This window comes from Rana temporaria, chromosome 5 (assembly GCF_905171775.1).
Source record: "Rana temporaria chromosome 5, aRanTem1.1, whole genome shotgun sequence".
In the NCBI taxonomy this organism is placed as follows: Eukaryota; Metazoa; Chordata; class Amphibia; order Anura; family Ranidae; genus Rana; species Rana temporaria.
In genome coordinates, this window is record NC_053493.1 from 296,444,592 (window position 1) to 296,472,278 (window position 27,687).

General features: G+C 41.8%; 1 protein-coding gene across 2 annotated transcripts in view; it reads left to right on the plus strand.

Moving 5' to 3' along the window:
• Window positions 1–27,687, plus strand: part of DLGAP1 (DLG associated protein 1) — a 392,681-nt gene that overhangs the window by 335,224 nt on the left and 29,770 nt on the right. For both annotated transcript variants that reach the window (XM_040354019.1, XM_040354020.1), the window contains exons 8-9: window positions 1,480–1,904; window positions 21,856–21,947. In XM_040354019.1, coding sequence (XP_040209953.1) covers window positions 1,480–1,904; window positions 21,856–21,947 — 517 coding nt within the window. The remainder of the gene's footprint in view (window positions 1–1,479; window positions 1,905–21,855; window positions 21,948–27,687) is intronic.

Consider the following 27,687-nt stretch of genomic DNA (forward strand, 5'->3'; position numbering starts at 1 on the left):
AGTTAATAGTCATATAATTGGTTATAGAGTTAGTTAGAAAGGAAAAGGATAGGTTTGGGTATATATATTATAAAAAAATAATACAGTAAAATGAAGCCAGTTAACAAATGCAAATACCCAGGGCCGTCTTTAATATGGTCTGGGCCCTGGGCAAACATTTTTTTTGGGCCCCCCTCCAGCTTATTTTGGGCCTGGCTGGTTCACATGTATGTGTTTTGGTGGCCCTCATTTGTGCAGGCACAGCGGCCCATTGATTTGAATGGGCTGCCATGCCTTAGTTTCCTACAGAAAAAAGGTGCATTCAGCATTTTAAAAATACAGTTGCCTTGAAATCCATTCTGCTTTTGCACCATGCTACGTACCTGCAGTTCTTGCACACACAAACGCACTGTGTTTTTAAAAAGCGTGACCTAAACGTCTTAAAATGCAGCAAGTTTGACAGTGCGGGAACTGCAGATAAGTCACAGCAGACAGCAGAATGGACAGACAGTGCTGTATTTCAGTGCTTGATGGGCATAGGTGTGCCGCTTTTCTTTGCAGGAAACGCAGGCATGGCGGCCCATTCAAATGAATGGTCGGCTGTGCCTGCGCAAATGTGGGCCGCCAAAACACATACATGTGAACCAACCAGGCCCAAAATAAGTCCATCAAGCAGTTAAATACAGACAGTAATGCCATGTGCTCTGAGGCCTTACTCAGCCTGGACTGCAGGTCTGGTCTGTGATTTAAAGAGTTCCTCTATTTTACACATGGCATGGCATGGCGTTCCATGGTGCTAAAGCAGAATGGACAGACAGTGCTGTGACCCCCATGCCATGCCATGTGTAAAATAGAGGAACTTTTTAAAACACTGACCAGACCTGCAGTGAATCATCAAATATTATAAAGACTTTGGGCACACTCTACAGAAAACTTCTATTTACAATATAGATTAGCAAACAGTGACATACCTTGAGTAGCAGGACATGAAGAAGTCAGCCTCGGGAAGAGCAAACTGGAGATGTTATAAAATCACATTCTAATTCACTTGTATATACAAGCAGCACCCAGTGGCAGGAAGGGAGAAGTACACGTCTAAAGGGAAGCCAGGGGTGCTGTATATTTTAAAACACTGGGAAGGGAAGCAGTACTGGCACTGGCTGCGTGCTGATGATGATTGTCAGCCTGATTTGTGGGCAGCACAGGGGCTTAACGGGCGGCTCTGCTTTGGGCCCCCAACAGTGACAGGGCCGTGGGCAGCTGCCCCTGTTTGCCCTATGGTAAAGACGGCCCTGCAAATACCCCTTTCCATACTAACTGGATGAAGTTGAAATTTCAATGGCAGACAACCTAGCTTGCCCTGACAGAAGTCTGAACCCTTCTCCACTGTTTGTATTTCTGTTTGAATGTATACTGATTATAGAGGCTCTGACTTTAACTGACCCTCTATGTTTTTATAGGCTTGCTGAATTACTGATTTCTGATTTCCTTTCATTAAAGGTTGCGAAGACTGACCCGATCAAATAGTGTTACTGCTGCTGTGCAAGCAGATCTGGACCTCAGGGAGCATTTTGAATGTCCAGTGGAACTGGCTGAACAGGAATTTCAATTTAGTCGGCCACTGACCAAGCAGTATTCTCGAGATGCTTGTACCTCCACAGTCAGCATCCAGGGCTCAGGCAATCATTATCACGCCTGTGCAGTGGAGGAGGACTTTGATGCTGATTTTGATCCTTCCATACTACCTCCTCCAGACCCTTGGATTGATTCCATTACTGAAGATCCATTGGAAGCAGTTCATAGGTCAGTTTGTCACAGAGATGGACATTGGTTTCTAAAGCTTCTGCAGGCAGAAAAAGACAGGATGGAGGGATGGTGCCAACAAATGGAAAGTGAAGAACAGGAAAATGATCTGCCTGTTCCTAGTAAGTACTCTGCATTGTAATTATTAATTCTATGTTTTCGCCATTGCCATATCTCCCAACATTTTGAGATAGGACTGAGGGACACCTACTGGCAAACGTATGTAGAAATAGGACACGCCCCATACCACACACCCTTAAAGGAGAATTAACCAAAAAAAGTTAATGTAAAGGATCAGTAAAGAATTTTTTTTTTAAATAACAAACATGTTATACTTACCTCCACTGTGCAGCTCGTTTTGCACAGTGTCCCTGGACTGCTTCTTATGGGGTCCCTCGGTGGCTGTCTCGCATGATGTGGAGTCTTTGCGGGCGTGCTCCCATGACACAGCCAGCGGCTACTGCCACTCACTGTATCACTCGGCACCGCCCCCCCCCCCCCCCCGTTCACCGCGTCATTGGATGTGATTGATAGCAGCGCGAGCCTATGGCTTTTAATCCATACACTCTACCCCCTAAACAGCTAGGATGATCGACGAGGAAAATGACGTGGACGAGCGCGGGACTTTCAAGGGCTCAGGTAAGTATAACGGGGGGCTCAGGGGGGCCGGTATTGTCAGAAGTTTTTTCACCTTAATGCATAGGATGCATTAAAGTGAAAAAACTTTTACCTTTGCAACCCCTTTAAATTCACAAGGGCTTTTTTTTACCACTACTATTCCTTTATATTGGCTTTTCAAATTGACAAATGCAGCAATTTAGAATTTGGATGGGGAAACACTTTTTGAAAGATAAAAAGTGCATTTTATATACAACTATATAGATCAGACCAGAATGAGGGACAAATGAGGGGGAAAGAGGGACATTGCTCCAAATCAGGGACAGTCCCTTGAAATCAGGGACAGTTGGGAGCTATGACCATTGCTATGGAGTGCAGGAACTGAAATATTCATCAGCAGATATTCAGCAGATTCTAAGCAGGATTTATATTATGTGTTATGTTAGCACATGTGCATTAATACAATGGGGTTGATTTGCTAAAACTAGAAAGTGAAAAATCTGGTGAATGGTAGCCAATCAGCTTGTTCAATTATGGCCAGATTCAAGTAGGGCGCTGCATCTTTAAGGCGGCGTAGCGTATCGTATTTACGCTACGCAGCCTTAAGTCAGAGAGGCAAATACTGTATTCACAAAGTACTTGCCTCCTAACTTACGGCGGCGTAGCGTAAATGTGTATACACATATTCGCCAGCACACCAAGGATCATTTAAAAAAAACTTCCAAAAATTTTTAGCATAGCGTAGCATAAATGTGGCCGGCGTAAGCGCGCCTAATTCAAATGAGGATGGGGGGCGTGTTTTATGTAAATTACTCGTGACCCAACGTGATTGACGTTTTTTACGTCCAGCCCTATTCACGGACGACTTATGCAAAAGACGTAAAATTTTCACATTTCGACGCGGGAACGACGGCCATACTTAACATTGACTAGGCCAGCTATTTGATGGAATAACTTTACGCCGGAAAACGCCTTATGTAAACGGCGTATCTTTACTGCGACGGGCGCACGTACGTTCGTGAATCGGCGTATCTAGGGATTTACATATTCTACGCCGAACTCAACGGAAGCGCCACCTAGCGGCCAGCCTAAATATTGCACCCTAAGATACGACGGCGCAGGCTGTCGTATCTTAGCTAGGTTTAAGTGTATCTCAGTTTGAGAATACACTTAAACTTACGACGGCGCAGATTCAGAGTTACGTCGGCGTATCTACTGATACGCTGGCATAAATCTTTCTGAATCCAGCTATTAGATTTAGAGGCAGGAAAAAAAACTTCTCATTCGCGTTTCTGATTGGAGCTCACTGGCAGAAAAAATATAAAACTCTCCTAAACTCGTCTAAACTTTGTACAAAAAATGCTCTATAAGGATGTGTTTTACTGCAAAGAGAACAGACTTTTTTTTTAAGCCCAATGTGCATGGAGCCTGAATGTGGCCTTAGTACCTCATGCTTGGCTCAAATGCTTAAAGCTTAACTCCAGGTTTACCTTCACTTAAAATAATTGGGGACTTCCCATCTGCTGCCGGAACAAGATCAAAATTGTGACCTTTTTCACCCACCTCTCCACCTCAGCCAATTAGAGGGAGCCATTTGTTCACTGATGAAAAAAGATACTATGTCTCCTGTGAATGCCTGAGCAAGCCCAATTCGATTTTGTTCTGCCAGCAGACAGGAAGTTATCGTACCACTGCCCGCAACACAGCGCTGATGCTACATACAGTTTATACAGTGCTGACAGTTAGTAAAGGAACATTGTTGTTTTGGGCCAGCTTGGCCTAAACTAACTATTTCAAAGTGAAGTTAGGCTTTAAATACTTGTTTTTTCTGATTGTTCAGTTTTTTAAAGTGACAGGGTCATTCTAAAAGCTGCTGCAGGTATGTGGTACATCTTGGTGCCTACACTTCATATCTGTCAGCACTTTGTAATAAATGAACAATAATGAGTAATTAGATGCAACAAAATCCATACCATTAATTGCACATTAGAAAAACTATGCTGGTATGAATGATGTTTCTTTATCCTGGAGCATTTTGAAAGGGAAGTGTATTGTCCATAAATCACAGGTTTGAGGACCAGGTAGGTAACTCCTTACTGAAAACACAACAACAAATAAAATAGCAAAATAACCTATGCCCCATGCACAGCACAACACAGCCTGTCTGTTACATTGACATTCTTTCAAATTGGCTGCTTTGAATTTGTGCAAAAAACATGGAAGAACATTGATATAAATTTTCACAAGAAACTCTCCTTATAGTTCCTATAAGAAGTACCGTATTTATCGCGGTATAACGCGCTCCCGCGTATACCGCGCACCCCTAAAGTGCCCCCGAAATTCCTGTAAAAAAAAAATGTTATATGATTTCATTACTTACAGTTCTGGTGTCTTCCCAGCGTCCATCGTCCGGTCCGGCGTCTGTCTGCGGCCTCGATGGTGTCCTCCCGGCTTCTCCAGCGCGCGCCTTAAGTCGAGTCCCTGCTTCCCGCGCTCAGTTCGAACGCCTCCGCCGACATATACCGAGTGCAGTACATTCGGCAAGGCTCGGCGTCGCTCACGCTCTGTGACGTTTATGCGTGAGCACGAGCAAAGCCGAGCCTGGCCGAATGTACTCGAGTGTACTGCACTCGGTATATGTCGGCACAGGATTTCAAACTGAGCGTGGGAAGCGGCTATCGGCGTATATCGTGCACCCACGATTTTCCCCTTATTTTAAGGGGAAAATAGTGCGCGATATACGCCGATAAATACGGTATTCACCCCCTTTGAGTTTTCATGTTTTATTGTCATAGATTATTGAATCACAGCCGGTTGAATTTCAATTGTTGGCACTAAAAATGGATTCTCATCTGAAAACAGATCTCTACAAAGTGATTTAAATCAATGCCAATAAAAACACCATACGACCGATGGCTAGGCAGGAAGTCGAGTGAGAGCAAGATAGCCCCCACTTGGCTCTATGCCCTTGGAGGACCGGAGCGACCTCCGATGTCACTTCCGGTTCTCGGCTTAAATTTTGGACATTTTTTTATTTAATTTTATTGCTTTTAAGGGTAAATGATAGACATGTGCACACTGAAATATTTTGTTTCGGAATTTTGTTTTCGTCCGGAAAATACATTTATTTAGTTACTCCCGAAATTCATTTTTATTTATTTTGATTCGTTAAAAAATGCATTCGTCCGAAAATCCGAATTAATTAAGGTTGAATCTGTCATTGAAGGCTTATGGTGTCTGTCGAATGTTCTAAGAAGATTTGACGGAGCAGCTAATCTGTACGTCCAATCATACATTTCCAGCCAAATTATCCGCCTACAAGCTATAGAAAAATTCTAATGTTGTATGACTAGTAATAATTATATTTATAAATTATTATTATTAGTCAACCAACATTCAAATTCTTCTATAGCCTATGGGCATTGGCTCTTGCTACTGTAAATCAAATGCAATGAGGAGGACATGGGAGGTGGGGTTAAGCCACGCTGTGTGTGTCTATGAAGCACGGCTCCATTTTCATCTCGCAACCCAAAAATGCAACATGAGTCAGGTTTCAAAATACAGAAAAAAACTAAACATAAGTGACATCTGTCCCATGTAGCCCTGCTAATGGATTTCCTACTGAATAGACTTGATAGGGTCCATGTGAAAGGAGCCTAAGTGGTCTTTCAAAGTGACAATAACATATATTCCTATTGCATGGATATAATCCATACACATGTTCTACTTAGTCTACTTAGTGGCCCTGTAATCTATTATAAGGCGGAAGATTTTTTACACCTTAAAGTGGAGTTCCACCCATAAATATAACATTACATCAGTAGTTTTAAAAAAAAATGTCATTAGTCCTTTACGAAAAAATTTTTTTTTTTTAGATGCCTTCAAAGTGTTGTTGCTAGGCAGAATAGTTAATCTTCCCACTTCCTGCACCTAGGTGCTTAATGCTTCCTAACCTACACCGCACAGACTCCTGGGAATGTAGTGGGTGTAACTTTCCAGGAGTCTGTGCATTTCCCAGTCTCAAAGAATCATGTGACTTGGACAGCACAGGTGCTGAAACCTGATCTGACACTGCTTGTGCAGCACTGAGCATGTGCGAGATTTGCAAGGCTGAAATCCAGGAAGTCATACAGTCTGGCTTCATGATGCACACACTTAAGATGGCCCCAGTCAATTTCTATTTTATAAAGTGTCTAAATGCTGTAACAACCTAACAAAACGGACCTTAGTTTACAGGCCAACTTTACTAGAATACATTAAGCTTGTGTATTACAGGGGTATTTATATTTAAAAAGTGAAATTGTGGCCGGAACTCCGCTTTAATACATAATGGAAAAAACTTTAGAACCACTTTAGCTGCCCCAGCCCCCCCCCCTCCCCCCTTTTATACTAACCTGAGCCTAATTTTCATCCAGTGATGTGCATGAGAGCAGCGCCTCTCTGGGTCTCTCTTTCCTCACTGGTTCACACAGCAGCGAGAGGCATTGGCTCCTGCTACTGTCAATCACAGCCAGTGAGCCGATGAGGAGAGAGCAGGGGTGGGGCCAAGCCACGCTCTGTGTGTGAATGTCCAGTGCCCCTAGGGCAAGGGGTTGGCTACTGGGGGAAGTCGGCAGGGAGGAGGAGCCAGAACTGCTGGCAAGGGACCCAAAAAAAGAGGATTGGGGCTGCTCTGTGCAAAATCATTGCACAGAGCAGGATGTATAACGTTTGTTATTTTTTATTTTTTTATAAAAACAGATTTTGCAATCACTTTAAGATTACATACTTGCATTAAATTTTCTTTTTTTTAGACCAGAGTTTAGTGTCACTTTACATTTCAGGTACATTAGGTTATTAGGTTATATTAAAGCGGGGGTTCACCCTTAGAGGGCACTTTTTAGCCTTAGATTCCTGCTCGTTTTGTCTAGGGGAATCGGCTATTTGTTTTAAAATATGAGCAGTACTTACCCGTTTACGAGATGCATCCTCTCCGTCGCTTCCGGGTATGGGCTGCGGGAATGGGCGTTCCTTCTTGATTGACAGTCGTCCGAGAGGCTTCCGATGGTCGCATCCATCGCGTCACGATTTTCCGAAAGAAGCCGAACGTCGGTGCGCAGGCGCAGTATAGAGCCGCACCGACGTTCGGCTTCTATCGGCTACGAGTGACGCGATGGATGCGACCGTCGGAAGCCTCTCGGAAGACTGTCAATCAAGAAGGAACGCCCGCTCCCGAAGACCCATTCCCGGAAGAGACGGAAGAAGATGCATCTCGAAAACAGGTAAGTACGTATCATATTTTAATACAAATAGCCGATTCCCCTAGACCGAACGAGCAGGAATCTAAGGGGACATTTTTTTTTTTTAATAAATGGGTGAACTCCCGCTTTAAGCTTTTTTTCGTTTTTCAGTTTTTTTTTTCAGACCAGTAATAGCTACTAAGTAACAAAAAGTCTTTAGTGTTTGTAATCTTGCTAGAAGCATCCTTCAAGCCTACGTAGTATAACAGTCCCAGATTGTTATCAGTCTGGCTGTCAAACATCATCTCAGAGTTTATTTTACTAGAGAGACTCCAGCACAGAAAATGGGAATTGTATTGAAAGTATTTTGCTTGAACTGCTGCTGTCGCTAACATGAGGTCTGGCCACTCCCAGTAAAATGATCCAGGCCTTTGTGGGACAAAGCAACCCTTGTGTGAAACAGCTGCTCCATGGACCTAGCTCATTACAACTTGACAACAGCCTGTAACACTGCAGGGATCTGTGTGCCATTATCTCACCGGCAAACTAAACGGCTTGATAGATGAAATAGTTGTAGTCCTAGCTGGAAACGCAAAGTACATGTGAAGGGACTTACACAAATATCTGTTCTCCCTCAATGCACAGGAAATAGATTTCTAGAGTTATATTGATTATTTAGTAGAGTTATTTTAGTGCGGATGTTCGGTGCAGTGCAAACATTGGTAGAAGAACACATGGCTGGCTGAATAGGCCTAGTTGTTTTTTTTCTGTGCATAGAATCTACATGTTGAATTTTGGACTATGTTCCCTTTATGCCAAGCCTGCCATGTGCCCAATATAAAATCACTTAATACAGAAACTTGTATTTAAATAACATGCTGTTAGAGCAGATCAAACTTTTTTTTTATTTTTTTGCCAGATTTTATCTTTATTAATTTTTTTTGTATTATTTTTAAATATCATATATTTTACATTGTTTCTATAAATTTTTATAAAATCCCATTTTACAGATACTAAAAAACGATTTTTATTAAAAAATTTTACATGCTGTTAGAGCAAACATACAGGGCCAGATTCACGTACAATTGCGCCGGGGAAACGTTAGCCATTTAAGTTACACCGCCGTAAGTTTTCAGGTTTAGTGCTCGATCCACAAAGCACTTACCTGGAAACTTGCGGCGGTGTATCGTAAATGCGTCCGGCGCAAGGCGGGCCAAATAGAATGGGGCGAGTACCATTTAAATTAGGCGCGCTCCCACGCCGGACGTACTGCGCATGCTCCCGTCGCAAATTTCCCGACGTGCTTAGCGCAAAATTACGACGCGCCGACGTTTTGTGAATCGCAACGTGAAAAAAGATTTACGCCGGGAAAAATAAAAAATTTAAAAAAAAATTCAAAAGCGACGCGGGAAAGACAGGCATACTTTAACATGGTGGAGTACTTTTACACCATGTTAAAGGTGCCCTATCTTTGCGACGGAAATCTAACACTCGCGACGACGGGAAAAAGCTTTGTGGATCGCCGTAACTCCTAATTTGCATACCCGACTCTGGTTTACGACGCGAACTCCCCCCAGCGGCGGCTGCGGTACTGCATCCTAAGATCCGACAGTGTAAAACTATTACACCTGTCGGATCTTAGGGATATCTATGCGTAACTGATTCTATGAATCAGTCGCATAGATAGAAACAGGGATACGACGGCGTATCAGGAGAAACGCCGTCGTATCCCTTTTGTGAATCTGGCCCACAGTGTACATTTGCTTTCTACATAATACAGAACAGTTTTTTGTCAGTCTTTATATTTTATATATATATATATTTGGTTTATAAATATATACAGTAAGTATATTACATTGCTGTTATTCATTTTTATAAAGTTTTTTTTTTTTTTTTTACAGATAAACATATAAAAACAAACACATTTTTGGGTTTATTAAATTTTTTTTGGTAGGTACATTTCTTATGCCAGAATAGACTTGTCAGCACCGTATGCCAAAAAAAGCTCTTTCCCTGTCTGCTAGCATTTTTTTTTTTCTTTTAACTTAAAGTATAACTAAAGGCAATTTTTTATTTATTTTTTGTTGTGGTGTTTTGGAGAGGAATTAGGACACCTGTCAGTTTTTATTGCTGTCTGTGCCCCCATTAGGGAGATTCATCATGTTGGTTCTGTCCTGAAAGTGAGTTAAAGAAAATCCCAAATTTTGGTTTGTCCCCAAAAAAGTAATAGAGGGAATATTTTCCAACGTGGATACTAGCTCTGGTGACCAGGGGGATCCCTAAGGTATTTCCTTGGGCTACTTTTACACTGAAGCGCTACTGAAACAGTGCTAAAGCGCTGGTTATTTTTGCGGCGATTTAGCTTCATTTTAGCAGCGCTTTTCGGGTACTAGTGGAAAGTTTTTTTAGGTCTTGTGACAACGGGACCTTAAAAAAACGTACAAAAAAAGACCAGTTTTGCGGCACTTTCAAAACGCTTCTAATGCGCTTTGGAATCACTGCCCATTAATTTCAATGGGTAGGGGCGTTTTGGGAATGCTATTTATAGCGCTCCCAAGCCGCTCCAAAGATGCTGCTTGCAGGACATTTCCTAACGTCGCGCAAGGGCACCGCACGAGTGTGAAAGCACACATTAAAGTGAATGGGAGGCAGTTTTCAGGCGCTTAATAGGCACTATTTCTAGTGCTAAAATGCCTCAGTGTGAAAGGGGTCTTCATTTTCAGGGATTTACTCTCACTTCCTGTTTGGCTATGGGATAGGAAGTGAAGGGAAATCTCCGCAATGGAACACAAATGCCAAAAAAAAATTGGCAGTGGTTATAACCCTCCCTTACTCTATCCAAAATAAGAAGAAACGTTTTGCCTATAGTTCTACTTTAATTGTACACTAAAGCTGGCCAGGGGTGATTTGTTTAAGTAGGCTGAAAAAAATCCAAAGGAATCCAAAGCCACAGCTGCCACTGATCAACAAAAGTTTACCAACATTTTTGTTCAAATGAAGTTGATCTAAAGATCGACTTCTCTCAAACATGGATGGCCTCACATGGATCAAACTTTGGAAGGTCGTTTTGATCCATCTAAGGCCAGTAACATTCTTGGCATGTCATGCATGCTGGAACAAAGTAACTTCTGTGAGCATGCACAAGAATTTATGTCATCACTGGCAAATAAAAAGAGATGGCTAGAGGCTCCAGACCCAACAGAAAACTGGGAGAACATTGTAGCAGCAGAGACAGAACAAGGCAGAGCATAGATGTGGCATCCTGGAAGAGGGCACTTTGGCAGGTAGGTATGTCATAATGAAAAAATATGGGGCCAGATCCACGTAGATTGGCGTAATTTTAAGCAGGCGTAGCGTATCGTAGTTACGCTATGCCACTGCTACTTTGAGAGGCAAGTTCTGTATTCACAAAGCACTTGCGTCTAAAGTTACGGCGGCGTAGTGTAAATGTGTCGGCGTAAGGGCGCGGAATTCAAATGACAAAGATGTGGGCGTGTTTTATGTTAATTCTACTTGACCCCACGTAAATGACGTTTTTTTTAACGACGCATGCGCCGTCCGTGGGGGTATCCCAGTGCGCATGCTCGAAATCACGTCGCAAATAGTCAATGCTTTCGACGTGAACGTAATTTACGCAAAGCCCTATTCGCGAACGTTTTACGCAAACAACGGAAAATTCAACGCTGGCCCGACGTCCATACTTAACATTGCGTACGCCTCATAGAGCAGGGGTAACGTTACGCCAAAAAAAGCCTTACGTAAACGACGTAAAAAAAAATCGCCGGGCGGACATACGTTTGTGGATCACTGTATCTAGCTCATTTGCATACTCTACTCAGAAATCAACGGAAGCGCCACCTAGTGGCCAGCGTAAATATGTACCTAAGATCCGACGACGTACTAAGACGTACACTAGTCGGAACGAGCCCACATTCAGTCGTATCTTGTTTTGTGGATACAAAACAAAGATACGACGGGGCATCGTAGAAATTACGCGGCGTATCAATAGATACGCCAACGTAATTTCATTGTGGATCTTGGCCACGCTGTGCATTCTTTGCACATTATGGCAAGAGCCCAAATCGATTTAGTTCCACTTTAACGCAGGGTGATTCCATGCCTGTGTATGCAGTATACATGGCACTTTCTAATTAGAAAGCCCAGCACTAACTTCTTGACTGTTCCTACAGACAGAACATCTAGATTTCATTGCCTCTGGTATTAGAGAAGGAACTGTTTCCTCTGCTCAGACAATACTTCAGTTCAATAGGTGTAAACTTAGATCCTGTTATTTAAGACCATATAGCACAGCAATAAACCAGCTATCTGGAACCGTGAAGTACCTGGCCCACTACCTGCTTGCTAAAAGAGATTAAAGTAGAACTATAGGCAAAACTTTTTTTTTCATTTTGGATTGAGCAATGGAGGTTTATAACCCCTATCAGATTTTCTTTCGCTATCTGTGTCCAATTGAGGAGATTTCCCTTCACTTCCTGTCCCATAACCAAACAGGCAGTGAAAGGAAATCCCTACAAATTAGGGGAAATCCTTGGGGACCCCCAGGTCACCAGAACTAGTGTTCCCATTGGAAGATTGGGATTTTCTTTTACTTTCACTTTCAATGATAATAGTAAACAGGACGAAAAGAGAGGGGGAATCTCCTTAACGGGGGCACAGACAGAAATACAAGCTGACAGGTGTTCTAATCCCCCCTTACAATATCCAAAACCCCAAAAAAAGTTTTGCCTTTAGTTATACGTTAACCACGTCGTACCGGTACGTCAGCTCCTTTAAGGCCGCGTACACACGATCGGTTAAACCGATGAAAGCGGTCTGTTGATCCGTTTTCATCGGTCCAAACCGATCGTGTGTGGGCGCTCAGGTTATTTAACCTTCGGTTAAAAAAAAGCAAACTTGCTTTAAAATTTAACCGATGGATTGCTAACAGATAGGTCAAAACCGATCGTTAGTATGCAAAACCATCGGTTAAAAACCCGCGCATGCTCAGAATCAAGTCGACGCATGCTTGGAAGCATTGAACTTCGTTTTTTTCAGCACGTCGTTGTGTTTAACGTCACCGCGTTCTGACACGATCGTTTTTTTTAACTGATGGTGTGTAGGCACGACTGATCATCAGTCAGCTTCATCGGATAACCTAAGACAACTGTCCTTCAGACCGTTTTCATCGAAAGGACTGAACGTGTGTACGAGGCTTTAGAGCTATAGCAGGCACGCGCCCACTGCACGGTCGGGGAGCCAATGCGCATGGCTGGCGGGCGTACATTGACGGGGATCTGTCAATGTAAACAAACAGATCCCCATTCTGACAGGGGAGTAGAGAGAAATCTGCTGTTCCTAGTTATCAGAAACAGCGATCTCTATCCTCCTCCAGTCAGTCCACTCCCCCCACAGTTAGAAACACGTCCAAGGGAACACATTTAACCCCTTGATCGCCACTAGTGTTAACCCCTTCCCTGCCAGTGAAATTTATACAGTAATCGTACATTTTTATAGCACTGATCACTGTATAAATGTCTCTGCTCCCAAAAAAGTGTCAAGTGTCCAATCTGTCTGCCGCAATGTCCCGCAAAAAAAATGCTGATCACTGTCATTACTAGTAAAAAAAATCATAATAAAAATGCCATAAATCTATCCCCTACTTTGTAGACAATATAACTTTTGTGCAAACCAATCAATATACGCTTATTGTGATTTTTTTTTTTTACCAATGATATGTAGAAGAATACATTTTGGCCTAAACTGATGAAGACATTTTTTTTTCCTGGATATGTATTATAGCAAAAAGTAAAACGTATTGTTTTTCTTTCAAAATTGTCGGCCTTTTTTTGTTTATAGTGCAAAAAAATAAAAAGGCGGTGATCAAATACCATCAAAAGAAAGCTCTACTTGTGGGAAAAAAAGGTTGTCAATTGTGTTTGGGTACAGCGGCGCACGACCGCGCAATTGTCAGTTAAAGCAACGCAGTGCCGTAGCGCAAAAAAATGGCCTGGTCATTAAGGGGTGAAATCTTCCAGTCCTTAAGTGGTTAAATATAAAATATTTAAATCCAGTGTTTAATATTTACTCAGCAAAAGAAAATATAATTTGTGTAATTACCGTAAATCTAAATGAAACTATTACACATTCCCTGTAATGCAATCAGCTGACATTTCTTATGCCTAATGCCGCGTACAGACGGTCGTTTTTTGTGATGAAAAAAAAAACGACGTTTTGAATCATGAAATAAAACGACGTTTTTGAAACTTCATTTTCAAAAACGATGTTGCCTACACACCATCGTTTTTTAAAATGCTCTAGCAAAGCGTGGTTACGTTCAGCACGTACGACGGCATTCTTTTCCATTGAAGCTAGCTTTATAACTTGCTTCTGAGCATGCGCGGGTTTAAAAACGTAGTTTTGAAACGTCGTTTTGCCCACACACTATCATTTTCATTGACACAAAAAACGACGTTTTGAAAAACGACACAAAAAATTCGAGCATGTTCGAATTTTTTTTTTGTCGTTTTTCAGAAGACATAAAACGACGTTTTCCCCACACACGGTCATTTTAAATGACGTTTTCAAAAACGTCGTTTTTTTTCATCACAAAAAACGACCGTCTGTACGTGGCATTAGGCCCCGTACACGAGGGGATCTCCGCTGGAAACGGTCCGCCGGACCGTTTCCAGCGGAGATTCCTCCTTTCGGATTTGGATCCGATGGCTTGTACTCACCATCGGATCAAAATCCGCGCGGAATTCATCCGCGGTGACGTGTCGCGCCGTCGCCGCGTCATCATCGACTCGACGCTCGCCGCTGGGATGTAAGTACTTCCACGCATGCGTCGAATCATTACGACGCATGCGAGGGAGGGGAGCGGACGGATTGATCCGGTGAGTCTGTACAGACCACCGGATCAATCCGCTGGACCCGATTCAAGCGGATAGATTTCTTAGCATGCTAAGAAATTTAGATCCGCTTGAAATCGATCGGCCCGAGAAATCTACGCAGATAAATATCCGCTAGGCCGTACAGACGACCGGATTTATCCGCTGGAACTGATCCGCGGATCAATCCCAGCGGATAGATCTGGTCGTGTGTACGGGGCCTTATGTTCTGATCAATGCTGTTTGTTACAGATTGAAAATATACCCAGATTACCGTATACCAATAGAATAGATCGATAGATTGAGGAAATGTTGGATGGGTCTGCTTAAACATAAAAAGGGGTTAGATTGGTAAAATGAGAATTTTTTTCATGACAAGACAAATGACAGGTCTGACATTCCAAAGTGTTTTTACACAGCCCACATTTCCTGTTGTGGATGTCGGCCATACATATTGCACTGGTGAATGTATTTGTTATTTAGAAGAGCAGGTCATGGAGGACAAAAGTCATCTAAGGCTGTGTTTTGCCAGTAGAGAGGGATTTCCAATATTTTCATCTTTAGGGACAAACATTTTGCATTATCTGTTGGTAAGGAATAACTGAGGGTGGAACAGATGCCCTGTGCCAGCAGATTTGTATTGCCAATAGCAGTGTTTCTATTCAGAGACAGTGCCCAAACTGCTTTGTTTGCCTACAAACCCAAGGCCTGCCACTATCTGATGCCATAAATTTTAGAGTATCTTTAATATGGACACATATTTCACGAGTGAGCTGGTAGTCAATAGTGTCCCTGCCTTTTCTGTGCCATATGGTCTACAATCATTCACGATGATAACTTCTGAAAATTGCAAAGATCAGTTGAGTTGTCACAAAATTGGCCACTGAGCTTCCTTTAGCTAAAGCCTTTGGCTGGGACCTTGTGTCTATCATGAAAGCACAGCAGTCAACTCAGACAGAAAGACAAAGACATTCTTGACATTATTAGCTACTTAGTAACAGCCTAGGCAGGCAGATCTACTGACAATGTCTGACCAGATACCAGACCTTTTCTTGCTGTTCCCCTGTGCATCTCGATAAAAGTTGGGAATCATTTATTTTGCCATGTTGATTAATTGCTGTGAAGAGAAGTCATCAAGTTATGAAAGTTTATCTAGCCCATTCAGATTTTTCTTCACAAATTGATGTTACTAAATGAATAAATCAATTAATTTACAGAGCAATTTTAAAGCGGTGTTTCACCCTGCAGAACAACTTTTTAGCATAAAATTTGGCATAGTAGCGCGAGCTACAGTATGCCTGTCTTAATTTTTTTATCCCCGTACTCACTGTTATATCGTACATAGAAGATTCCGACTTCCGTTCCTTTCAAGAGGGAGGGTGATTGACGGCCGGCTCTGGCACGTCACGCTCCCCGAAGACAGCCGGAGTAGGTCTCGGCTCTTCACGGCGCCTGCGCACAGACTATGCGCAGGCGTCGTGAAGAGCCAAGCCTATTTCGGCTGTTTCCGGAGAAGCGTGACGCGCCAGAGCCGGCCGTCAATCACCTTCCGTCTGGATTGGAACGCCCATTCCACGTGGGCAGTCGGAATCTTCTATGTACGATATAACAGTGAGTACGGGGATAAAAAAATTAAGACAGGCATACTGTAGCTCGCGCTACTATGCCGAATTTTATGCTAGAAGAAAAAAAATGTTTTTTTTTTTTTTTTATAGGGTGAACCCCCGCTTTAAATTCAGATTGACTCATACTGTAGATCTGATTGTTTGAATAATTAGATAATAAATTAGAAATCAGAATTTTTTTTATTGATTTAATGCTATGGAAACAATCTATAGGGATCAAACATATAGTTAAAACCCTTTAATATTTACTCAGTTTAATTACAGTGTAAACAGTATAGTTTCAATGAATGACTGGATTGATATTTATATTGCCAATGTTGCTGTACTTGAGTGTATTTATTCAGGCCATACCAAAATGAATCATGCAATCTATTCTATATATGTTTGTTCAGTATATGAAAAAAAAAAAACAATTTTAAGATTATTTTGCTGTTATGTAAGTTAGCAGAATGTGGGCTATACCAGAAGCTTCCTAGCACAGGGGAGAGATTGGATCTCCTTCACTCCCTTTCATAACTGTCTTAAAGCGGGAGTTCACCCGAAAAAAAATTTTTAACATTAGATTGATGCTCATTTTGTCAAGGGGAATCGGGTAGTTTTTTTAAAATCGAAGCAGTACTTACCATTTTAGAGAGCGATCTTCTCCGCCGCTTCCGGGTATGGTCTTCGGGACTGGGCGTTCCTATTTGATTGACAGGCTTCCGACAGTCGCATACAGTGCGCCACGAGTTGCCGAAAGAAGCCGAACGTCGGTGCGGCTCTATACGGCGCCTGCGCACCGACGTTCGGCTACTTTCGGAAAATCGCGACGCGATGTATGCGACCGGAAGCCTGTCGGAAGCCTGTCAATCAAATAGGAACGCCCAGTCCCGCAGCCCATACCCGGAAGCGGCGAAGAAGATCGCTCTCTAAAACGGTAAGTACTGCTTCGATTTTAAAAAAACTACCCGATTCCCCTTGACAAAATGAGCATTAATCTAATGTTAAAAATTTACTTTTCGGGTGAACCTCCACTTTAAGCAATATTTTCCTGAAAAAGGGTGTATACACGTGTGCATATGAACTTTAATGGCATCCCAGTCTTAGTCCATATGGTTCAATATTGAATTGGCCCATCCTTTGCAGCTATAACAGCCTTACATTTTCTGGGAAGACTGTCCACAAGGTTTAGGAGTGTTTGACCATTCTTTCAGAAGCATATTTGCGAGGTCAGGCACTGATGTGAACAAGAAGGCCTGGCTCTCAGTCTCTGCTCTAATTCATCCCAAAGGTGTTCTATTGGGTTGAAGTCAGTTGGAATCTGGACTGTGCAGGACAGTCAAGTTCCTCCACCCCAAACTTACTCATTCATGTCTTTAAGGACCTTGCTTCGTGAAACTGGTCCAAATCATTTTGTGGAGGTTTTTTTTTGCTGTAGGGTTGTTTTTCAGGGGTTGGGCTTGGCTCCTTAGTTTCTGGTGAATGAACTCTTAAGGAATCAGCATACCAAGACATTTTGGACAATTTCATGCTCCCAAATCTGTGGGTACAGTTTGGGGATGGCCCAAGTGCACAAAGCAAGGTCCATAAAGACATGGATGAGCGAGTTTGGGGTGGAAGAACTTGACTGGCCTGCACAGAGTCCTGACCTCAACCCGATTGAAGACCTTTGGGATGAATTTGACAGAGACTTCAAGCCAGGCCTTCTCGCCCACATCAGTGCCTGACCTCATAGATGCGCTTCTGGAAGAATGGTCAAACATTACCATAGACACACTCCAAAACCTTTTTGACGGCCTTGCTAGAAAAGTTGAAGCTGTTATAGCTGCAAAGGGTGGGCCAACTCAATATTGAACCCTAAAGATGCGATTAAAGTTCATGTGCGGGTAAAGGCAGGCATCCCAATACTTTTGGTAAGTAGTTAAGCTGCAAACCCATTTTATTGCTGTAGCTATAATTGTTTCCACATCCCAGTATGTATATTTGCAGTCACTTGCTATACAGATTATGCAGTAATAGTAAAAAAAATATATATATATTATAATAAAAATTATGTAACATTTAATATGCCCCTATCTCTTATACTACCAAATAATACAATATGTACTGAGGAATCCAATGAACACTTTTTTTATCAGTGGGTACCCTCTGGTCTTTGGTCTCCTTACCTCCCACCTTGGCATGGACAGCTTGGCTCTTTTGCCACTAGGTAAAGTCCAGCCACATCCATGACAGGCACAGACGTTTTTTTTTTTCCCTAGATGCTTCAGTTGAATGCATTTACTAAATTACATTCCACTGAGGCATCTAAGGAAACTCTTGGCCCCAGATGGTCTGTGCCTTTCATGGCAGTGCTGGGACTTTACTGAGCAACAGGAGGAACTAAGCACCAGAGCCACACAACACAGCAAAATAAACCCAGTAGAAGCTAAAACGAGAAGACGCCGGACACAGTATAAAAGACGAATAAGAAACAAAAGAATTCTGGTTTTCGATGTACTTTTTAGGTAGTTCTCGTGGACGATCACAGGACAATTTTTTATATATGGGGCACATGGTAATATCACAGGAGTATATTGTTTCTGTAACTGTAAAGTCACAAAAAGTAAAAGTGATTTAAAGAAAAAAATGGACTAAATAAGACATTCAATAAAATAAAATAAAGCAAGATATTTTAGTGTATATTTGTTTCATATTTATGCTCCCTGTATTATATACTGTTTAAATATGAGCAGGAATTACAAGTAATTAATAATACATTATAAAGGAAAGGTGTTTCCCTAATATTTAAAGGGAAACTAAAGTGTATTACATATGTATATTGGATCATTCTTTTTTTTTTATACAAAAGTAATTTGTGATGAGACTTTAATCACCTGTTGGTTTCAATCGGCCTGAACAGAATGATAGGCTTGCAGTGACATAGAGATAGATACATAAATGTGTTCACTGTGTAGCACTACTGAACTGGAAGCCGGGTCTAAACATGTATAGTTGCATGTGTTCACACCTATGCGGTCCGATTCCTGTACCAATTGACAGTTCGCACTGCGATCTGCAAACCGATCTGGGGGAGTCATTAACTTTGTATTGACACCTGCAGCGGTTCGCATAGGGCAGTGTGAACTACCTGCTAGAGACATGCGATACGGGAAAATGCATAGGAATCCCACTGGTTCCCGCATTACATATGTGTGACACCAGCCTACAAGCAGAATTCAAGTGAAAGAAATGAATAGCCCTTTAAAAATTACAATACAAAAGATACTTTTGCTGCAATACTCACCTTCAGTCTGGAATTATTTTTTGAAGTGCTTATTTTTCACCTAGAAATCCTCAGCCTCCTGGGTTGAATAAGAGTCAGTGATATTCAACTCACTTTCTTTGAGCCCAGGCAGTCATGGACCCATCCCCAGCCTGTGAATGGTCAAATAAAAAATAAAGAGCACAGTGATGAACTCATCTCTCTGTCACCCTGCTTTCCATTATAATCAGCAGGCAAAAGACTGATAAGTCAAACTCGGATACTAAAGGACTGTACACATGGGCTGAATACACGGTGGCATTGGCCGGTTCAGCAGAATTCAGCCAACATTTGGCCAGTGTGTATGGCAGCCGTGTGGCCGGCTTCTGTCTAAGAGGCATGACTTGAAAAAGGTCTGCCGATCGGCACCTGATCAACTCTCTAAGCCAATGGCTGAAAGCGCTGACCTGTGTGTTCTGGTGAGGGGGGGCATCCCCCTGTCAGAACGCAATAGCTCAGCAGGGAAAATCGCTGCACTAGATTGGATAGTTAGTACAGCGGCTCCTTCTGAGCTCTTCAGTTTTTTTTTTCAGTTCAGCCCCCTGGGTTGAATGAAAAAAATAACCTCTATTGTCTACCTGGCTTTAAGCTGCTCATAGATCGAATGAAATTCAGTTCTGCAGGAACTAGCCAAATTTCGATCCATGTATGGGCATGGTGGTTGCACAGAAGTCAATCTACCATCCACTTGTGTACAACCGCCCTACAGGACAATTTCCCTCAATTAGTGCTGCAGGCTATAACTTGCAGCGTTGATCAGTGTATTTTGACAGCAGAGAAGCCTTCCCACCATCAAAATACAATGATACAGGTTGCCCACTGGTTGATAAAAAAAAACCTGATCCATCTATAGCCATACACTGCCTGCAGTTAAAAAAAAAAGTACAATTAAAGTGATTGTAAGTCTCGTAAATAACATGTCATACTTACCCTCTCTGTGTAGTTGGTTTTGCACAGAGCAGCCCAGATCCTCCTCTTTTACTGCTCCTGGCCCCTCCCTCCTCTCGAGTGCCCCCACAGTCAACAGCTTCCTATGGGGGCACTGGAGCCCAGTCACAGCTCCGTGTGTCTGTTCAGACACGGAGCCCCAACCCGGCCTTGCCCCCTCTCTCTCCTGATTGGCTGACTGACTTTGACAGCTGCAGGAGCCACTGCTGTGTCTCAGCCAATCAGGAGGAATGTCCCGGACAGCTTAGACATTCGTGGACATCGCTGGACAGAGATGGGGCTCAGGTAAGTACTTAGGGGGTGCTGGGGTTGCTGCTACACACAAAAAGTTTTTTTTATCTTAATGCATAGAATGCATTAAGATAAAAAAAAAACTTTTGTCTTTACAACTCCTTTAATGGTGTACTAAGGGTTATAGACAATTTGTTTAAGCAATTTTTATCTTCAAGTTTAGTTTTAATAAATCATTCCCCAGTACTGTAAATATATATATATATATATATATCACATATACAGTACAGACCAAAAGTTTGGACACACCTTCTCATTCAAAGAGTTTTCTTTATTTTCATGACTATGAAAATTGTAGATTCACACTAAAGGCTTCAAAACTATGAAATAACACATGTGGAATTATACATAACAACTGAAAATATATTTCATATTCTAGGTTCTTCAAAGTAGCCACCTTTTGCTTTGATTACTGCTTGGCACACTCTTGGCATTCTCTTGATGAGCTTCAAGAGGAGTCACCTGGCGCAGCACCCCATCACTCTCCTTCTTGGTCAAATAGCCCTTACACAGCCTGGAGGTCATTGTCCTGTTGAAAAATAAATGATGGTCCAACTAAACGCAAACCGGATGGAATAGCATGCCGCTGCAAGATGCTGTGGTAGCCATGCTGGTTCAGTATGCCTTCAATTTTGAATAAATCCCCAACAGTGTCACCAGCAAAGCACCCCCACACCATCACACCTCCTCCTCCATGCTTCACAGTGGGAACCAGGCATGTAGAGTCCATCCGTTCCCCTTTTCTGCGTCGCACAAAGACACAGGGGTTGGAACCAAAGATCTCAAGTTTGGACTCATCAGACCAAAGCACAGATTTCCACTGGTCTAATGTCCATTCCTTGTGTTCTTTATCCCAAACAAGTCACTTCTGCTTGTTGCCTTTCTTTAGCAGTGGTTTCCTAGCAGATATTCTACCATGAAGGCCTGATTCACACAGTCTCCTCTTAACAGTTCTAGAGATGTGTCTGCTGCAAAAGGTGGCTACTTTGAAGAACCTAGAATATGAAATACATTTTCAGTTGTTTCACACTTTTTTGTTATGTATAATTCCACATGTGTTAATTTAGTGTGAATCTACAATTTTCATAGTCATGAAAATAAAGAAAACTCTTTGAATGAGAAGGTGTGTCAAACTTTTGGTCTGTACTGTATATCTATATGTTATGAAAGTGAAACTAAGTTGGTCTTGTTTCCTTTTGCAGTCTTAGAGAAGATTCACAGTGCGGTCGGATGTGCCCAGCTCTTGATGTCACAGAAATTCTACCAGTTTAGAGAGCTGTGTGAGGAAAACCTGGTATGTAGACCTCAGATCCCTCCTTAAAACATAACTGATCACTTCCCATGTGAATTGAGTTTCTTTACAAAAAAAAAAAGAAGTGATATATACAGCTGAGCCAAGCTTTACTGAGTTCATGCTTTGGGAATTTTCTACACCCTTATCTTCATGTCTGGTTCAGCATGCTTTACAATTACAAAGAGTTTTCCTGTTTATAATCCCCCTTTTTACAATTCCCTGGCAAACATCAATGACTTGCATTGCATACAGCACCTTGTTTGTGTTTCCATGTGTGCAACTGCCCAGGCATGCTTCCACCGGTGCTAGCACGAGTAATTGTATTTCACTTATGTACTGATGTAACATGCCTTTCTAGTTATTAGGTATTACCACTTCTGATGACCTAAATCCCGGTAATTGCTGGATTTATTCTTCTTCACTTCACATCTGTCATATGTGATTTTATAATGGGAAAATGATACAGGCTGTAAGCTGTGACTCTAGCTTTGCTCTAGATATCCCTGAAAACTGACGCGGCATCTCATGAGAGTGGGTTAGACAGATGGGCAACGTTTTTGCCCATTAAACTGTTAGTCAGTAGATGAGTAATCACAATGTCACACTATGGTATGCAAGGAAGGGCCAACCACAATTTATTTTTGAGATTCATTTGTTTAAAAAGTCCATCATGGATTCAAAAACGATGTACTTTAATCAAAACCGATATTTCAGAACATGATACCAAATCTCAAATGTATTTGATTCCATTATCTTAAGATAACCAAAGGCAATTAAAGCATTTTCCTATCAATCACGTGTGTCAGAATTGTTTCAGATGTTCATTTATGACCAAGATAAACTCGAAGATCCGTTGGTAGATTTAATGGCTGGTTGAATATTGAGTAATCATGAGACAATAGCCGTCCCTTCTCAAGTAGCTGGCGTTTATACAAATAGGTTTGACTCATGCTAGTTAGAATACTTTGTAGAACATTGCAGCTGTCAGAATGACAGTCCATAGAATGCTACAACTCAATGTTGATAAAGTCACATAGTGCTGTAAGATGTTCATTTATGACCAAGATAAACTCGAAGATCCGTTGGTAGATTTAATCAGGGCCGTCTTTACCGCAGGGCAAATGGGGAAGGTGCCCTGGGCCCTGTCACTGTTGGGGGCCCAAAGCAACCCCCTTTAAAAAAAAAAAAAATTTTTTTTTTTTTTTTTTTTTTTTTAGGGGTCCGGAGGCCCCCAGGGGCCCGGAGGGCCCCAGATGGCAACCCCCCTTTTTTATTTATTTTTAAATAAAAAAAAAATTTTTTTTTTATATATTTTTATTTTTTATTAAAGGGACAATTTTTTTTAGGGGTCCTCAGGGGCCCGGAGGCCAATTAAAGGGCCAATTTTTTTTTTAGAGGTCTGGGGGTCCCCAGGGGCCTGTAGTTCCCCAGGGCCCCGGATGACAACCCCCCTTTTTTTATAAAAAAATATATTTTTTTATATATTTCTTTATTTATTATATTATTATTTATTATATTGTAATATTAATTATTATTTATTATATTATATTATATTTATTATTATATAATATAAATGTTATTATTATTATTATTATTATTAAAGGACCCAGAGGTCCCCAGGGCCCCGGATGGCAACCCCCCTTTTTTTTTTATAAAAAACGTTTTTTTTTATACATTATTTTATATATATATATATATATATATATATATATATATATATATATATACATTTTTTATTATTAAAGGGCTCAGAGGTCCCCAGGGCCCCATGTGGCAAACACCCTTTATTTTTTTTTATAAATGTTTATTTTTTTATTTTTGTGTGTATATATATATATATATATATATATATATATATATATATATATATATATATATATAATTTTTTTTTTTTTTTTTTTTTTTTTTTTTTTTTTTATTAAAGGGCCCAGAGGTCCCCAGGGCCCTGGATGGCAACCCCCCCTTTTTTTTTATAAATGTTTCTTTTTTATATATATTTTTTTTATTTTTTATTAAAGGGCCCAGAGGTCACGGATGGCAACCCCCTTTTTTTGTAATTAATTTTTATTAAAAAAAATAATATTAAAGGGCCCAGAGGTCCCCAGGGCCCCAGATGGCAACCCCCTTTTTAAAATATATTTTTTATATATATTTTTTCTTTTTATTAAAGGGCCCAGAGGTCCCCAGGGCCCCAGATGGCAACCCCCTTTTTAAAATATATTTTTTATATATATTTTTTATTTCTTTTTTCCTTTTTATTAAAGGGCCCAGAGGTCCCCAGGGCCCCGGATGGCTACACCCCTTTTTTTATATATTTTTTCTTTATTTCTTTTTTTATTTCTTTTTTTGTAAAGGGCCCCCCGCTTCTAAATTTGCGGCAGCCCCCCCCTGCTTCTCAATTTCAGGCGGCAGCACCCCCCCATCCCGGTTCTCTGCTCCAGGGGGCCCATGCCTGAAGCTGTGTAAGTGGCTCCATAATTCCTGATGGCGGCCCTGCCTCCCGTTAAGCCCCTGTGCTGCCCACAAATCAGGCTGAAAATCATCAGCGGCACGCAGCCAGTGACAGTACTGCTTCCCTTCCCAGTGTTTTAAAATGTACAGCACCCCTGGCTTCCCTTTAGACGTGCACTTCTCCCTTCCTGCCACTGGGTGCTGCTTGTATATAAAAGTGAATTAGAATGTGATTTTATAACATCCCCAGTTTGCTCTTCCCGAGGCTGACTTCTTCATGTTCTGCTCCTCAAAGGAAAGTCACTGTTTGCTAATCTATATTGTAAATAGAAGTTTTCTGTAGAGTGTGCCCAAAGTCTTTATAATATTTGATGATTCACTGCAGGTCTGGTCAGTGTTTTAAAAAGTTCCTCTATTTTACACATGGCATGGGGTCACAGCACCGTCTCTCCATTCTGCTTTAGCACCATGGGACCCCATGCCATGCCATGTGTAAAATAGAGGAACTCTTTAAATCACAGACCAGACCTGCAGTCCAGGCTGAGTAAAGCCTCAGAGCACATGGCATTACTGTCTGTATTTAACTGCTTGATGGGCTTATTTTGGGCCTGGCTGGTTCACATGTATGTGTTTTGGCGGCCCACATTTGCGCAGGCACAGCAGCCCATTCATTTGAATGGGCCGCCATGCCTGCGTTTCCTGCAAAGAAAAGCACATGCCTCATGTAATAGGCTGCGCACACGGCACACCTATGCCCATCAAGCACTGAAATACAGCACTGTCTGTCCATTCTGCTGTCTGCTGTGACTTATCTGCAGTTCCCGCACTGTCAAACTTGCTGCATTTTTAGACGTTTAGGTCACGCTTTTAAAAACACAGTGCGTTTGTGTGTGCAAGAACTGCAGGTAAGTAGCATGGTGCAAAAGCAGAATGGATTTCAAGGCATCCAAGTAACAGATGGAGCGATCAAAGGAACCATAGGCAGGAAACAAAGGCATGGCAGCCCATTCAAATCAATGGGCTGCTGTGCCTGCACAAATGAGGACCGCCCAAAACATACATGTGAACCAGCCAGGCCCAAAATAAGCTGGAGGGGGGCCCAAAAAAAATGTTTGCCCAGGGCCCAAACCATATTAAAGACGGCCCTGGATTTAATGCCTGGTTGGATGCTGAGTAATCATGAGACAATAGTCATTCCTTCTCAAGAAGCTGGTGTTTGTAGAAATAGGTTTGACTCATGCTAGTTTAGCTATTTTGTAGAACATTGCAGCTGTCAGACAGCCAATAGAGTGCTACAACTCAATGTTGATAAAGTCACATAGTGATGTAAGCAGACCTACCACCCCTTTCTGTATTTACTGGTGTGTCATATTGCTCAGCACAAACCAAAAAAGGGGGAAAAGGGCCTGGAATCATGTGTGACAACACACTATAATGTCCTCAAAACATTGTTTACCAAATGTAGGTAGTGTCACTCTAGTCAAAAATACTGCATATATACCCCCTTCAGTCAATCATGAATGCTGCTGCCAGACTCATCCACCTTAACAACCGCTCTGTCTCTGCTACTCCTCTCTGTCAATCCCTCCATTGGCTTCCACTCAACAAATTAAATTCAAAATATTAACAGCTACCTAAAAAGCCATCCACAACTCTGCCCCCAGCTACATCACTGACCTAGTCTCTAAATACCAACCTAATCGTTCTCTTCGTTCTTCTCAAGACCTCCTGCTCTCTAGCTCTCTCTTCACCTGCTCCCATGCTCGTCTTCAGGACTTTTCTAGAGCCTCTCCAAGCCTATGGAACTCCTATCCCCAATCTGTCCATCTATCTCCTTCTCTATTAGCTTTTAGATGATCCCTGAAAACCCTCCTCTTCAGAGAAGCCTATCCTACCCACACCTAACAACTGTATTTTCATTTTGTCCATCTGATAGCATACAATGTAAGGATTAGTTGAAAAAATATTAGATTTATTAATGATTAAACTCCACAATGGGAGGTAGTAGTATAGACACAAAAACATGACATATATCCAAAGGCCACTGCATCAAATAGTGTCCGGATGTGGCAACACACAGCGCAGGACAAATATTGCTCAGCACCCATGCCCTTCCTTCTGGATGTCCATGGAATGCACCAAACACACTTATTTATTTATTATTTTTAGTTACAGACACTTAGGGCCAGATCCACAGCCAGCGGGCTTAACTTAAATCTTCCTATTTAAGTTACACCGCCGCAAAATTTCTACCTAAGTGCCCGATCCACAAAGCACTTACCTAGAAATTTTTGGCTGTGTAACTTAAATCTGTCCGGCGCAAGGCGTGCCCAATCTAATGGGGCGAGTCCCATTTAAATTAGGCGCGCTCCCATGCCGGACGTACTGCGCATGCTCCCGACGCGATTTTCCCGACGTGCTTTGCGCAAAGTTACGTTACGCCGACTTTTGTGAATTGCGCCGGGTAAAAAAAGTTGCGTCGGGAAAAAAAAGAGATGCGGCGGGAAAAAAAAAATTAAAAATTTTTTTTGACAGTGTAGCGGGAAAGAAGGGTCTACTTTTACATGGTGTACTAACTTTACACTATGTAAAAGTAGCCCTAATTTTGCGTTTGCAAACTAACAACTTACGGAGACTTCACGAAGGGAAACCGCTTTGTGGATCTCTGTAAGTGCTAATTTGCATACCCGACGCGGAATTTCGACGAGAAATGCCCCCAGCGGCGGCCGCGGTATTGCATCCTAAGATCCGACAGTGTAAAACTATTACACCTGCCGGATCTAGGAATATCTATGCGTAACTGATTCTGTGAATCAGTCGCATAGATAGAAACAGGGATACGACGGCGTATCAGTAGATACGCCGGCGTATCCCTTTTGTGGATCTGGCCCTGATATAGCAATGTCAAATTATGCAGTGCTTTCTAGATATATTCATATCACTGGAAAAAGCTTTTTATGCCTTTTGCATGTTGCATATTTTTATTATACAAAAGGTTGTCAAGGAAATGTGCAACCACCACCACCCAAATAGTGCGCTTAAAGACAACATTTAGGCAAAGCTATATTTTGGATAGAATGGGGAAGAGTGGGAACCTATGTCAAGTTTTAAACGCTGACTGTCTCCCATTGAGGAGATTGATTTAAAGTGCTGTTTGCCTTCATAGATGAGATTTATATTCTCTTCTTGCTTTGTTTGACAAATAAGAGCCAATCTCAGGAGGAGCAACAGCAGTAGAATTCTAACAGGGATTCTAAACCTTCATCACTTTGCTCAAAAATATTTCTGT